Genomic DNA, 16,477 nt, shown 5'->3' with positions numbered 1-16,477 from the left:
ATGATTATAGATTATACTTATTTTTTATACATCCGAATAGGCAGATACTGTTGGTTGGTTTAACCTAATTGATCATACACACAGATTATATATTTTATTAGTGGGTACGTGTCTGTTATAGTTTTTTTAACGTAAAGTGCGCGTATCGATTGAACCCGACATTTAAATAAAAAACAAGGTGACTTCGGTGAACTAGGTACGACCCAGCCAGTATTATAAAATTTAGTTGATTAGGTATCTAAAATAATTACTAATAAATAATAGTTATAAATTATTAACCTCCTTTTGTCTTGTACACAACTTTACGGTTCTTTCATGAAATTGTTTTGAAAAGTTCAGCCTTCGAGTATTAATGGTGTTTCGAAATAAGTATGTTTACCATTTAAAAATAAAAGAAGGTGCTGGAAAATGAGTAAAATCAGCTAAATAGCTACAATACGTTTAGTTTAGGGTAGATCAGGGTAGACCAACAGTCTAGTATCATATTAAATTTATCAATCGTCGATCATTACAAAAACGTTTAACGACGGTCATTATTATGGTCGAATTTTACACAATACAATGGCTGTAATAATTTTCAGGTAATGATATCAACTCGTAATATGATATTGCTGATGGTGAGTAATCGTAACACGGTAGTAATATTATAGAGATAACAATATTTGCTATAACGTACGTGTATACCTCCTAATAGAATGCATGTGCAATGTTTTATTCGATAACTAATTATTATTGCATCAAAACGTGTTTTTTGTTTTGTTTCAAGTTTCTCAAGAATTATGTTTTTACTCAAAAAGTTATCAGTGTGGCGTCACTCTTGTCTACTTCTTTATAATTACTATTTATGCAAACACGTTTAACCAATTAGTTTTTTGAATATTTTTGTTTGTATTTATTATTGTTGACAAATAAAGATAACTCGTTAAGAAAATAAACCTACAAACGTCAAAATATATTTCTAAACATTTAAACAGTGGAGTATCTACCTGGGGGGGGGGGGAAGATCCCAAAAAAATAGGGACTAAAATACAAGTATCTATTTGATAATATTGTTTTTATTTTATTGTTATTAAACGGGCTCCCAACATTTTGAATTTATTTTTTCTAAGACATATTTTGAAAATACTTAGGTAATACCTGTGCCACTAATATAGTGTATTATTATACCACAAGAAGGTTGGATTATGTCAACTTAAGAAGACTCCATATCATTTATTTATTAAGGAGTAAAGGATAGGCAATTTTTCGCAAATATTTTTTTAAAGCTTGAACTGTAGTGTATATTTATAAATACAGAGATACTGTATGATAATGATTTATTGGTAGTTACTTTTTGTTGTTAGACCATCACAGCCACTTAAATATAATAAAATGACAATGTTTTCTATAAAACACTCTGTCATATTTTATGTAGGTGTTGTGCGTTCCTTTAAGGCCTCCATCGATAATATAATTAACGGTTAAAGGATGATATGTTTAACTATGTTTTGTCGGAAACCGATAGTGGAAATTTAGTAAAGTGATTATTGTTTTTTAGTTGCATTAAGTAATAAGAAAAACAAATATTTGAAGCTCGAATAATAACTTTAATTTTAAAACAACTGAGAAAAACTTCTAGGGTAAACAGTTTATATTCCATTCTTTTCAAAAAGCTAAGAAAATATTTTCTGTCTGAATTTTTAGAAAGTCATATCTATTGAGAAAGCGAAAGCCTGTTATTTATGTCATGATGTTATTTATAAAAACTAGGACACAAGACTGTTATTATAATTACAAGAACTGTGGACCTACGTGATATTGTGTCTAAGCAAATCAATCGTTTTAGTAAATTACCAAATAAGGAAAACGTCCAACTTGTTCTTTAATTTTTTCAAATTATCTAGTACCGAGTTATAGACGTCGCTCATTCTATGGACATTAAATATAATAATAATAAATCACATATTGATGTATAGATGTGCGTATTAACACGGGTCGTTAAGAGTGATATTCGAATTTAGACGTGACAGATAAATTTTACCAAGCGCATATAATTGATGTAGTAAACTCATTAAAAAATAATATCATGGAACATGGACCCCATAATTAGGTCCTAAATAATTAAATTGTATTTTTCATCAAAATGTTTTGCTTTCGTATAAACGCATAACGCGATACGAAAATGAACAATTCGATATAGTTTTAAAAATTCATAGGACATAAGAAGTAAATTTTTTATGGACATTAAAAAGCTCTACGTGTAATGGATACATAAGATTTTCATGCCAACTTGTATGAAAAAAAAACCTTCTCGGGACATATTTAATGTACCAAGTACCTTCCAAGAGTTAAATACAGGCCGTGATTAATTAATCGCCACATTATTATGTATTTATATGAGCTTAGTATCATTGATAATAAATAGTTATATACATTATATAAATAATGTCAAATCAAATGTAAGCGTTCACTTTTAAAATATAACAGTGCGTTTTAGGTCGTACCTGAACTATCACTTCCAGGTTCGATCAATACTACAAAAACATTTTCCCGGGAGGTCAACATGGTTCAAGTCGCGGATAGGCCAACCGAGTTTGAACTTAGTCGCATTTATGGAGATTTTGTCCCCTGAACTTTTCTGTTGTACACGATACGCACACTGTTGAAAAAAGTCACATTTTCAATCGTGTATCATAAAGTTATTTGATCTTTTTTTTTTATTACATAAACTATTACTTATTTGATATTTTATGCTTTTCTGAGCGGTCGGGGGGGTTAATTGACAAACTATGCGGTAGTATAATATTATTGTTAAAATTGTCCAAAAAACTTGAGACCGAGTAACGCACAAGACATGTCAAGATAATGGTATTTTGTTATGTAATCAGTAATGCTTAGATGTCAGTGGCCGATGGGTGAAAAAAGTAGAAATCCCTCAGGGGAAATTTCACCTGGTCCTTCTTCGAGCCGAATCCCTACGTATAACATTGACAATTAAAAGAATAATAATTAGTAAAAACAAAAAAATTGCATAATATTACATATTTCAAACGCCACTAATCACTCATTTATTTTTTTAACATAAAATAGTTTTTGATAATAATGAAGTAGGTATATTATTGATTTTAGCTGTGCGCTAACAAAATTCATTATACAATAATACATGTATTAAATGATATTTAAAATAATGTATAGATATTATTAAGGAGCAATTAAACGTGTACTTATTCAAGAATGATAGTTGTTTCAAAAAGTATCTTTATACTTTATTGTTTCAACATAAATTGTACTCATTATCCCGATAGTTAAAAATTACAATATTTTTGGTTTGTTTTATGCAAGAGCAAAGGTGGACCTTTTTCAGTTTATTTGCATAGGTTTTCGATTTTATTTACTGTTAAACATTACAAATTTTACATTGTCCTATATGTATAGTCTTCATTGACTCTTGTGCAAATACTTGCATAGCATTAAAATAACAAAACTTTAGAATAAAACAAAAATTACCGCTATAAATAAATATATAGTGTATAGCCCCTTCATATAATATAATACCTAGTTAATTTTAAAATTATTAATATACATATTTTTTGCTAGAGCAATAATATCTCGATTGTGAGTGCTAACTTCAAGGTTAACGATTTATCGCAAACATTAATTATATATTTAATCTATACAAAAATACAATACTAATAATAATGAACAAAAGAATGGTGTGTATTGACTGTTGAATATTAGGTAGGTAATAACATTTTTTTTACACAAATATAGTATGCACAAACACGTTGTGTACATTTAATGTAATGTTTTAATGCATTCTCACTATTTTGATTGTATCTATTATTAGTAATCATGCATACTATAATTAATCAATTGCTTGTGATCAGTCCTCACTGTACTGATTTTTTTTTTAAACTAATATAGTTGCCCAGAAAATATTATACAGAGTACAGTTCGATTGTCACGCCCGGTCGAGTAAAATAAAACATCAAACTAGAAAAATACAAACGCTGTTTGTCAAGCACACCAGTGCACAAAATCGAATATCGCCAAGATTATTTGGTGCGATTAGTAAAAACCAACATGTGACTATGAGCCAGTCTACACGATCTTGGTGTGTGCAAATCGACAGTTTGTGAATCACCCTGTATTGACACAAGTGGTCAATTACAAGTCGGTTCGAGGGACCAGTTTGTTTTTACCCAATCATAAAGCAAGACTCACAAAAACCAAATGTGAACATCAAACTTTTAAAGCCGCCAATAGCGTTAATATTCGGCTCGGTTTATACGGCTTTTGTTGCAAAATAACCTTTCGAAAATATGTCTCACAAAGGATATGGGAGGAAAAAAACAATCACTAATAAGTAATAGGAATCAATAAGTTTTTCATATATTTAAAAAAAAGTCTTTTTTACGAGTAAAAACTAATAACGAACATAATAGTGTAATGTAATTTTTCTTTTCATTGTCTTACGTTAATCAACGCCATTATTAGATTGTATAATACATATATAAATAATACGTATGGTATTAACCACATCAAAGGTCGGCGTCCAGTTGGTACATGCGTAGCGGCTATTGCTGTTCCGAGTCGCTGGTGGGCGTCGGCGACAGCGACTTGGACGTGGTGGCCGCCATCACGGTCTCTGGCTGCTGGGTGTCGCGTTTCTGTTCCAACAGCTTCATTTCGTACTTGAACAACACTTGTTCGATGTCCCGCCGGGCCATCAGCTGCAGCGCTTTGTCTGCCTTCAGGTTGCGCATCCGCTCGGCCACGTAGTCGGAGAACGTGCTGAACTCGTCCGTCTCCGGTCGGGACATCCGGAACACCTTCCTGTAACCGCCACCTCCCCCGCCGCCACCGCCGTCATCGTCGTCGTCTGTGTCTTCGGGCTGCGTCCGGTTTTTCCGGCCGTACGACCACGAAATATTGTTTTGCGTCTCTTTCACGTCCACTATTGGCTCTTGGTACTGGTCCATGTGATGGTATTCGTCCTTGGTCTCGTTCATCATGGACGCCTGCACGCTGTCCGCCTCGTAGCTACTCGTGTTCGTGTCGTTGGCTTCCATGAAACTGTCTTCGGACGTTGGTCCCCATTGGAACTGCTGGTTTTCGCCATCCTGCTGGAACACAACAAACATAGCATAAATATAAAGTATAATATTTGTTTAATATAATACTTGAAACGTTATTAGAATTAGATACACTCCATCAACTAAGATGTTTTTTTGCCGGCGTTTTCTGACTACTCGTTCTTAGCCATTTATGTAAGTCTTAAAAGACCGCAGCACAAAATATATTGTTTCAGACACAGTAACACCTAGTGTCAAACATAGTTTTTGTAAATCGCCTGTTGGCGATAGACATTTTTGCGTACAGAATGCCATTTGCAAACAAACCGTGTATCGATTGTAGGTTTTTGCACTTCAACATAAGAAACTTTTGATGATTGGGCGAAATGGAAGGCGATAAATGTAATGGACACAAAGGATACACGCTACGAGATACACAGGGTCGGGTTTACGGGTAAACATGATATATGATATGGGACGATTAAAAAACTTTCTATTCTGCACAATCGCCTGGCAAGAGTTTGAATTTGCGAGCACGGCTGTACGATTTATCTGTTTATAAAGTTTTGCTTGAACTTTATATATATATATATATACGGCCTAAAGCCGCTGTTGATTGCGTAGGCGGCCGAAGGGGATATAAATCGAAATGGCTGTTTCCATCAAGTGATAGGGGATACAGAAACAGAAACGGCAATTAGGGCATCTTGTCAAGTATGTGTCTGAGATTGCCATACTTTTTATTCTCCACAAATCACACACGGCAGACCCAAGCCGATTTTCTATGCCTCACCGATCCCAGACTTATTGGTAAGAGGTTAAGAGCGATGCAAGATGAAGTGAATTAAATGTTATACATAAATGCATGTTGGTACCTATCGATTTAGCTTGTTGACGTCCGTCGTCCATCGAGCCAATGACAATAACTAATATTATTATAATCAACAGCATTTGGGAAAGCGAATCTTATCGATAAAAACGTCAAAATACACACAGTAAACAGACAACTCAAACAGTTTAGAATAAACCAATTGATTGTTTTTTTAAACGTATAGTAATAAAATGCAGATTGTTTTTTGGTAATTATTTATATTATTATTATTGTTCTCAACAACGTTATCTAGTGTTGTCTGTTGACTGTCTTAGTCGGTACTTTAAATATAGTATACCGAGTCCTATGGCAACAAATCGTTATTTTACTCAATTTAATAACAAAGAAAGTGGTAAAATCGTCATTATATGACATTTTAATGTTTACAATTTTATAATAGACACCGAACATGGAATTCAACATAGAGTTATTGATTTATCAAAATGACAAAATTATTTCTAATGTGTATCAATTCAATGCAAAAGGAATAATTTGTAATCAAAACAAAAAATAGTTCTTCAATAAAAAAAATTAAAACGTAAAAAAGAACAAATGACTTTAGGTTAGTGAAGGTCGCTTAGAATTCAGCGAAAAATAATGTAAAAAAATATATTTTAGTTCTTACTACAAAAAACAAGGACAGTATAATTAAACTAATGAAAATATTTGAATTAAAAAAAAAAAATTACAGCACGTGATATAATTATGACGACGGTTTTGGAGGACGGTTTTTGTGTCATGACATGACATTTAAACAAATCTGAATTTGATTTTCGCACTCAAGGGATATGCACTCTAAGCACTCGGAATTCATCAGGCTCCTCGTACACAAGAATGCAGGATGTACAAACGCAAATGATTATTTTTAGTGCCGAAATTCGGAGGAATACTGAATTCCGGTCAGAGTTATTCCTGTGGGAACGGCAGAAACGCCGGACCGATAACGATAATAATTTTCAAACGTTTCGAAAATCCGTTGTCCGTACTCAAAAAGCGTCGGGTCGAGTAATAATATTTCCGAAAGCCAAAAAAAATAATATAAACGCACGCGCACAATAGGGTTTAATCAATCCTCCGGTGTATAATCTATTAACGTCGCGTTGCACGTGAGACATTAAGACAAACGACCGGAAATAGCGAACAACAATTACCGCGAAACGTATTAAGTTCACTTCATTCAAGCTCCGTCCTAAATCGATTACCTCTTTGGCCTTTGCTTTGGGCAACGTTTTCAGAATTAATGGCAAAACGCTCAAACAATATGTTATTGTAATGATGACGATTTCGTTCGTTCTACACGGACGTTCGCCATATTATAGCAAATAGTTTCATGCTGATCAAATTATACACATACTCACACACACTATTACTATCCTTCGCGCTTTTATCGTTTAATTGCTATCGAGACTAGAGTTAAAAATTGTAAATTCATACGAATAATAAAAAAGCCACCATAGTGCGTATTGGAGTCGTAGAGGTCACACGTCTTCCCCTCGCCAAAAAAATTTGATACATCCGTATTAGGTCTTAAGCAACACGGACAACTGTCTTACTATGTAACAGTCAAAATGTTTTATAAAATATACTTTTAATTTGACCAGTTCTTCTTTTGAAACGGTTCCAGTGAAGTACGGTTTGTGGACTTTTGACGTCGGCCGGCGGCCATTGTCAAAGTTCGCATAGCCACATTTAAAGGCCATGGAGCGATTAATGTTACCAAAACGATCCAGACGCATATTTTTTTAAACAACTGTATGTTTTATGAAAACTAAAAGAAGAAAAAACTAAGTCGGTTGACAATCGAACCGGGTAATTGTAGTAAAAATGATATTACAGAGCAACGGATGCGATTTCGATTTCTCGAGATTAATCCCGTTATCCTGTTAAAAATAGTTTAATACTTCAAATAAACATAATGAGATAATAGTTAAATGAAATAACGCGTTATGGCTAATATATTATCATTAAATGGGCCATCATTTTTATGCCGAACTCGGCGTCCAACAATGACTGTTGTATAAATAATTACAATATATTATGCAAGTTCACTGTACTTAGACAATAGTTACTAATGTGCAAACATGTGTACCTAATTCAAATTGCTAATGCACAATCATTGTGCGCAAAGCTAATGTGCTTAGGAGTTAGGTAAGTCATTCGAAAAGTATCACTGTCGAATGTCGATTTCAGCGGATAAACATATTAATTTTGTTTATCTAACCAACCCAACGAATTGTTAATAGCTTCGATAAAACAAACATCGATTATTATGAGATGTGGTAAATACATTTTCGGAAATATGCCTAATAAGTAGGTACTTAATATTCCTAATAAAAAATCGAAGCTTAAACTTTAACTAACTATATTGTTTATCTCCACATTTGTGCTATCTCTGTCCCAACTGGCCAGTTAGTCATTGGATTTCATCCAATCAAGTAGATTATTATGTAAAAATATATTCAAGAGAAATAATTAATTTAATTGTAATATCAACAGTTTATTTTCAATTTTAAACTAGACTTTTGTTTGCTGACTGTATTTGTTGAACAACAATTAAACCACACACGAGCATGTATACAAATATGTTTGTTTCACGCGGTTTGATTGCGTTTGCATTTGTTTAGTATAAATCTTATGGCTGATCTCCGAGCATTGGCCGTATAATGAGTTACAACTAAACGTTTTGTGCACATGATATCATAAAGTTGTTAATTACCAAACTCCGTCAATTGCAACACAAAGTTCCCTTTTGTAAATTCCAGATCATTTATATCCACTGAAATTCATAAACAAATTTACCGATCTGAAAACCTGATGATGACAGAACAATTTTGCCGTTTAACATATTGTAGTATATTTGTAGGAAATGTCATTCTCAAAAAAAAAAAAATATACCCCTATGACAAACGACATATTTCAAACAATCTGCCAAGGATTAGTAAATAATATATTACATGGATTGCAAGTTGTATAGACCTACAATATAATATAAACATATTATTAATGGACCGCTTGTGGTGATGACGGACAATCAAACATAACATACTATTATTTACGTGGGAGAGAGACAGTTTAGGAAATTCATTAGATTGAAGTACATATATTTTAAACAAAAACTTGTTTTAATATTATTACTATTTTTACCGATACCTACATGAAAAACAAATTATAATTTTTCACATCATTCTGAACAAAAACTTATATCAAAAAACGCTATTATATGATCTCAAAATAAAAAAAAATGTGTGACCCACCCAAAGGGTTTACAAACTATTAATCTATACAAATAATTATTTTTTAATTAGAATTTACATGCAAAATGCATGTTCATATGCCAAAATCGTGCTGTACAGCTAATTTATAATTTGCATTAGAACTACAAGTATAAAAAACAAACGCGATCCGTTAACAAATAATTAAAACACTCAGTATTGTTTTTTTGTTATATATAGTGAAAAATATAAGAAAATCAATCAGAGCCAGATTTGGTTCAGTAAAAATGTTATCACGTAAAATCATACAAATATATTTTTACTACTAATATTCTGGAAGTTAGTAGTTGACCACCAAACAATACTACGCTTTGTCGTACCGAATCATAATGTGTACTTATTACATTTAAACGATGAGATAGCCTAAGATACCCTAGAAAGAGAGAAGGAGTGGAGGGAGTAGAGGAAAAACTTTTGGCCCATTATCGTCGAAACCTTAATATAATCATCCGTCGAGATTTCCACCGTTATTATTCAAAATTGTACATACAATTAAAAAATGAAATTAATTTTCGACCGTTTTCAAAACTGGCGATAAAGCCCAAAGCGGCAAAAACCGCGACCGAGACCAGTCTGGTATATAAAAGCGAAAACATGTTAATAGATTTCAACGTGTCGCCCGACCGTCATTAATTCTACAACCCTTCGTGCACGCGAGTATATGGGCGTGTACGCCTTATTTAGGGTGACTTGCCAAAAAAAAAATATTGTTATGACCGACCAAAAGGAGAATAGCTCGAAACCAAATGCCCGAATAGTGGACAATGACACGACTGGAAGAGGAGAACATTCAGTTTAACACTTTCTCGACTATTTTGACGGATATATAAAAAATTTACTATAAACCAGATGAAGAGTTTAATTTCTGAATCCCTATAGAACTCAAGATACTTAATAAAAATATACTAACACAAGAACCATATTCGGGTTAATCAATTCAAGTCTATTTATTAAACGACAATAAATTTAAGGAATTATTCAAAGCGCAAAAAATTGCAGTAATAGTCTTAAAAAAACGATACTTGTAAATTTTAAGTCAATTGGGGTTATTTTTAAACAATAATGGAACATTATATAAATACATTTATTTTTTGTTTTATAGAAATAACTGAAAAACGTTAATGTTTTATTCAATTGTCTAGGTTTGTACATCGTATGACAGAGTTTTCAATTAAAATTAAATACGATTTGGATTAGACATTTATAACGTTGTACAAAAAGCCTGACACGATTAAGTTATTTTAGGGGTTTACACAAACCCTAAAAAAGCCATAATTTTGGGTAAACACCAATAATTTTCTGAACTTGAACAAAAAAAAACCCATCTGGCTTAAGACTTTTTTTGTCAAATCTATGGTCGGCTGGCAACAAAAACAATTGGACATTATAAAATTTGGTAAAAAAAGTAAAAGAAACGATTTTACTGGGAGTAATGTTTTAAAAAAAGTTCGATCTATCGAAAAATGTTTTCCAAAAAAAAAGGGGAAGACTGTAGTATTTAATCACTTGATGTTTTTAGTATGTCGGATCATTGAAAATACTTGAGATTCAACGCGAGATAGATGACAACAATAAACATAAACGTTACACCTTCTATAATAATATTATTATAGTCGAGTTGAGAATTACAAGTTGTTTTTTTTTTTGCCATTTCCAAACGAGTTCAAATTGTATGGCAAAAATTAACGTGCTCACGGTGTGACGTATATTGTATCGCGAATGTTTATTATATTTGTTGGCCAAGGTTGGTATTTAACAAAAAAAAAAAAAAAATACAAATTACCATAAATCATGCACAGGCAAACGTTAGAGCGAGAGGAAAATATATATATTTTTATTTGCATTCGAATAACGTACAGCGACAATGTGTGCCGGTCCGACCAACAATGATTAATATTATTGTGTGGCCCTGTTCAAAATTTTGTAGGGCCCCAAAAAAATGTATGCGTTATAATTATATTTTTAGTTTATCCAAACGAACGAGCAGATTATACCATAACAAACGTCGATTACTACTATATTAATATATTAGCCACTAGCAGTAGCATTACAAAAAAAAAAATACGCGGTACAACATAGTATCAACAATAAAAAATAATTAAAAACGCATTTACAAAAATCAATAAACCGAATTTATAACACGTTTCGTCAACATGTGGTTTTCGTACATTGAGATTTACTTATGAAAATCACTATCTGTACAGGCCTAGGGATCCGCTGTTGGACTTGGACTAAATCAGTTGAAATTAATAAACACTCGAACGCCTACTATTAGTTTTAAACATTCCGCCGTCTCATAAGTTCTGGGTGGTGTGACACAACTGGTGCGGGGCGACAATAATTAATAACCAATTAAGTTAATCAAATAAATCGCACCGCGTTGCGACCATAACATTTGGTTGGCCGAGCTTACTTCGTTAATTTCCAAGTGCATATTTGTACTTATGGGATGAATTCAAATCTGAACTCGGGTTGTCTCTATCAGGCTTAGTTGTTTGTACAACTCGAGTATGAAAAAAAAAATCCTACGCGGAAAAAAATGTATAGTTTAAAGAAATATTAGCAACTAGGTATATTTAGTTGGCTTAACTATTTATTTATTTATTGCAACTATACATTTATTGTGTGCCCACATTAACCATAAAATTATAGTTGAACCAACTGTATATTTTTTCGGTGTACAATATTATTGCAGTGAAATTAATTAAGTATTTTACACCAAGACGTTTGTAATATTTAAAAATAATTGAAATTATCAAAAATATTAGTACGTTTGTCAATAATAATAATGCCGTTTTACTGATAAAAAGTGAATCGTTAATAAATAATTAAAAACTTCACTAAAGCACTTAAAATATAATATGCATAAATATGTCAGTGTATTAATCGAGTGTATACATATGTATCAACTGAAGTAAGATTATACAATAATTAGACCGTCCAAATTCAGTTTTGAATTAAGTTCAAAAAATCTATTAAAAATCTATAATTTTCTATGGCAGTACCCTAAAATCGAATTACTTCGGCGTTAACATTGCATTACACGATTTAGCTTTTAAAGAAAAACGTTCATCGCGCACGCGAAGCGCATCGAGACATTTTTACAGGGTGATCGCAGAAACGTGTAGTACATTTTTCGTGTATGCTAATGAATAATTGCACGTGCGAAGACTGAAGCAATTTTTTTGAGCGACATCATCTTATCACATTTAAAATTACGACTCTAAAAACTCTCCCCTTTCCAAAAAAAAAAAAAGTATAATATATATAATGGTAATCAAACGGATTCCCCGTGTAATGATATTATGTTAATGTTGAAAATGGAATAATATAAGTTGTCACGGGCGACGCCGTCGACTTTTGACTTTTGTATGAACACACAAAATGCTACATAATAATTTTTTATTGTATTTTTACATCATTGTTATTAGGTGGACCGTGATTATTTTGCGCCCAACGTCATTGGGGAAGAAAAAAAAACAGGAAAATAGGATGTGCATTTTCGACACATCATTCCTGGTTATCGCAATTATTGTATAGGATAATTGATTTTTTTTTTTTTTGACAATTATGCGGAGCGAGTGTGGTTTATAAAAATTGGTTTCGTTTTAAACGTTACCAGCAGTAAAACAGTAGATAAATTCGAAAATTATTATTTCGAAAACTACATAAAAACGATTTCGAAATAAACGAGTTATTAAACGTAATAACAGTTTGTGGAATTACAACACAATAACGATGTACACGGTGAAATCGTATTAATATTTTTTTGGGACGCTAAAATCAGTATAGGCATATTAGATTGTAGTGTATCTTTGTCGTGTACGTTTGTGAAACGCCATCGTTGACTAAACAAATATAAAAAAAAAAATACATGCAAATCATATGTAGGTACACACAAATATCTGCCGCTACGACTTTAATTAAAAAAAAAACACTTTGACGTGCGTTTTGTTGGTGAAAGTCGTCTAAAAGTTCGAAGCAGCCATATTTTTGCGTGCGAGCAACAACAACAACAACTGAAAATTGCTACAATAGAATGTTTCTGTAATGTTGTAGTCATCTTTTCCGGTTGTTGTTGCCCATGTAGAGACGTCTTATTGTTGTGATTGACGTTGTCAGTGGCGCACAAACGGGGAAGGGGTGGGGGGGGGGGTGGAGGGTATCCTACTCTAACTCAAATTGTCAAGCTATTCCTGCAGGGGATACAACAATTAAATCATAACTATTACCCGAATAAAACATCGTGTAACTGGTTGTTTTATTTTTGTTGAGGACATTTTTTTCAATAATATTAGAGAGGCTACCTGAAATCAGAGAGTGGCCAACCGGTCTTATCACGACTTCACAAGGGTCGCAATTTGTGTTCAATTCCCATTTGGCCCAATGTAAAAAAAAAAATCTGCAACGAAAATGGCGATTCCCATATTAACATACAACGAATACACCGGTTAACCGGGGCACATTAGAGAGTCGACCTCTCTCTTGTTATACAGGCTAATGTTATTTATGTTATTTATTAATCCGAGAGAGTCAACTCATATATGGTATCAGTTGTGTAAAAGAATTGAGGAAACGAACGTGACGAGTAGTATGCAAAACTAATCTAATCTATAGGCTAAAATGGCAAAAGGCTTTATGTTACCTACTAAAGGCTATGCTGAAATGTATTGAAATGTGTTAAGAGAAGGTCAGACAAAGATTATTATATAATAATCAAATAAATCAAATAAAGATCATCAATACGATTTTAGGGTCAAATAAAGAGAAATAGGAGTTAATAGTAGAGGTAAACCGAATTACAACAAACGGACAGACGTGCTAATGGAGACATGTACGAGACGATCACTGAGAAGGCGACGGACAATGCGAAGTTTGGAGGGAGAGGTTGACTGACCTTAGATCTTGTGTTGAACATAAAGCTACTTTACTGCATTAGTAGATTTTATTTTATTTGAAAATTTAAATATTATTTTATTTAAATCATAGTTGAGCACATAGATATCGATTTTAGTGCGGCATTATTTTACAACGTGCTATTGTAATTAATAGTTGATAATAATTTTATTGATTTTATTCAATTTCAACGTAATTATGAACATTAAAACAAAAAAAAAACAAGATATGATAAACACAAACTAGTTTTATATATTTGAATTTGATTCATAGAGTATGTTATACTAATTCAAACGGGAAAAATAAACACTAATTTGTGTTGTTTAATAACTAATAAGTAATATAATCGTATTCAAATTTCATGTATTAAGATAAAACGTCATTAAAAATATAAATAAATCTTTATAAAAGCCTGGTCATGCGGCTTTATTAGTCAATCAAGTTATCATGGCGGGATATTTTTCATTTAAGTCTTCTGCCTTTTCTTCAAAAGTAAAAACCTTTTCCTTTATTTCGCTAATGAATCATTCCTTCCTACTAAACAAAACACTAAAATATACACCAACTGTCCTTTACTCCTAAATAAAATTTGGTATTTTCAGCGAATACAAATTTTAGCTATCTTCTTATCAGGCGCGATTTTGAGGGCGTTAAAAAATGTTAGAGCATTCCCATTTTCCTCACCATCGTACGTACTATCCTAATATTTTTATTAATGCTAAAATATGTATTTTATCGTTGATGTGTAAAGTAAATAATATTTTTTCATCATTTTTTTTTACAAATTAGATTTAAATATGGTCAATTGACTAATTCTTTCACTTTAAAATTAAAAGTGGAGAAATAGTTTCATTTGACATCATTAAGTATGTTTTTTGAAGATCGATAAACTGTGTGGTAATTATAACTTTGCTATGAAAAATTATAATACACCAAGTTAGCATTTGTAAGTTTTTTTTATAGACATTTAATCGGTTATTGCTTTTTAAACCATTTCGTTGTATACCAAGTGGTTTTATATAAAATTATATTAATAAAACCTAAGAAATAAGAAGTGGACACTTAGCAGGTAGCACGAGCAACTTAATTTCCCCACCTAAATATACATTAAAGGAAGAGTAACAAGAGGGCCTTTTCGGGGGGCGGAGGGGGGTGCAGTGCAAACCATAACCCGCCACAAGAGTAGAATAATAAGAGAGAAACTTGCGTCGGTCAGACAAAAATAGTCGGCACGAGTAATGTCTAAGGAGTGAAACGTAATTCGGATGCAACGTCGACGCACGCGCTGCGTATAATGCACGAGGACTACGCAGGCCGCAGCTGTGCAAAGCGATAAATAAAAAAAACAACGCGCGTCGCACGTTCCGTCGGGCGCGCGCCGTCATCCCTGCGGGTCTGCGGCTGATAGAATAATATTTCATACTCACGTTCTGAGCGGCTGCGGCGGCGGCGGCAGCAGCGTGGACGGCTGCGACGGCGGCCGCGTAGTTCGGCACGCCGCCGGCAGATCCCAGCGAGTACCGCGACTGGTCGTTGAGGAAGCACAGCAACTGATAGCCGAACCATTTGGGGTTGTACATGGTACCGGCTTCACGGGCTCGCTTCACCTTGACATTTTCGCGGCTGAACTGCACCCTGAGCGTGCAGATCTTCTTGGCCACCTCCTCTTTCGGACACTTGAGTTTGGCGCTGATCTGCTCCAGCGCCTCATTCTTCATCCGCTTGTTCCGATAGTGCACGGAACTGGTGTCCCACAGGGCCGGCCGAGCCCGGAACAAGTCGATCAGCTGAATGGTCTGTTCGCGGTACCATTCCATTGCGGCACTGTTGCGGCCCTCCTACGACCGAACGTCGGTCGACTCGGGGTTAGAAAAAAAAACAAACCTTTGGGAGAGGGGGGGCCGGATTACGGAACGGACTGGTCGATTTTGGTTTTATGCGTTAAAAAACGAACACACATAAAAGACGAAGATACAGTTGAACGGCGTTGGTAATAAAATTAATAAAAAGCGATGGTAAAATATTAAGGGGAGGGCATGTAAAAGAGAGGGAGACGCGAGCGTGTAACGGCTATCGAGGCGGCGTCGGCGACAACGGTGATGTTGCCGGCTATGTTGTTGATGTTGGAATAATAAACGTGTGGTAAGTACAATAGTATCAAGATGATGGTAAAACGCGCGTTTGAATGGGCTAATGGTTGATGGCAAACTGCAGCGACCTTGGGTTTAGTTCACGTTATAAAACAATGTTTAGTGAACATCTGCTGGTCGCGGTGCGTTGTTGCCGCGGCGCATGCGCACCGGGTTTCGATCAACAAAATAATGTTTTCCGTCTATACATTGGGAAAACAAAAACCCAGTCAGCCGCCGCCGCCGCCGCTACCT

At 33.8% G+C, this 16,477-nt stretch overlaps 1 protein-coding gene across 2 annotated transcripts; it reads right to left on the bottom strand.

Moving 5' to 3' along the window:
- Positions 1 to 4,414: 4,414 nt before the first annotated feature.
- LOC126842690 (uncharacterized) lies at positions 4,415 to 16,373 on the bottom strand. Of its 2 annotated transcripts, none has more exons than XM_050579776.1 (2): positions 15,521 to 16,373; positions 4,415 to 5,105 (listed from the first exon to the last, which is right to left on the bottom strand). In XM_050579776.1, exons 1-2 carry the CDS (start codon positions 15,908 to 15,910, stop codon positions 4,557 to 4,559), a joined length of 939 nt encoding a protein of 312 aa, XP_050435733.1. In that variant the 5' UTR covers positions 15,911 to 16,373; the 3' UTR covers positions 4,415 to 4,556. The 2 variants fall into 2 exon arrangements, with proteins under 2 accessions (XP_050435733.1, XP_050435734.1); XM_050579777.1 differs by having other exon boundaries at positions 4,415 to 5,102.
- Positions 16,374 to 16,477: the final 104 nt, after the last annotated feature.

Source organism: Adelges cooleyi, unplaced genomic scaffold, assembly GCF_023614345.1.
Source record: "Adelges cooleyi isolate 19-005CV unplaced genomic scaffold, UGA_ACOO_1.1 ACOO_flye_CR_arks_rails_tigmint_CR_PRNA_574, whole genome shotgun sequence".
NCBI classification, from domain to species: Eukaryota; Metazoa; Arthropoda; class Insecta; order Hemiptera; family Adelgidae; genus Adelges; species Adelges cooleyi.
Note: the sequence above shows the minus strand (reverse complement) of the source record. Positions and strands in the feature narration are given on the sequence as shown.

Bases quoted from the DNA above. Each gene is read 5' to 3' on its own strand.
- LOC126842690 (XM_050579776.1), bottom strand. From the start codon at position 15,910: ATGGAATGGTACCGCGAACAGACCATTCAGCTGATCGACTTGTTCCGG. The intron at 5,106-15,520 runs GTGAGTATGAAA...GTTGTGTTCCAG, and splicing joins CCGCCGCAGCCGCTCAGAAC to CAGGATGGCGAAAACCAGCA.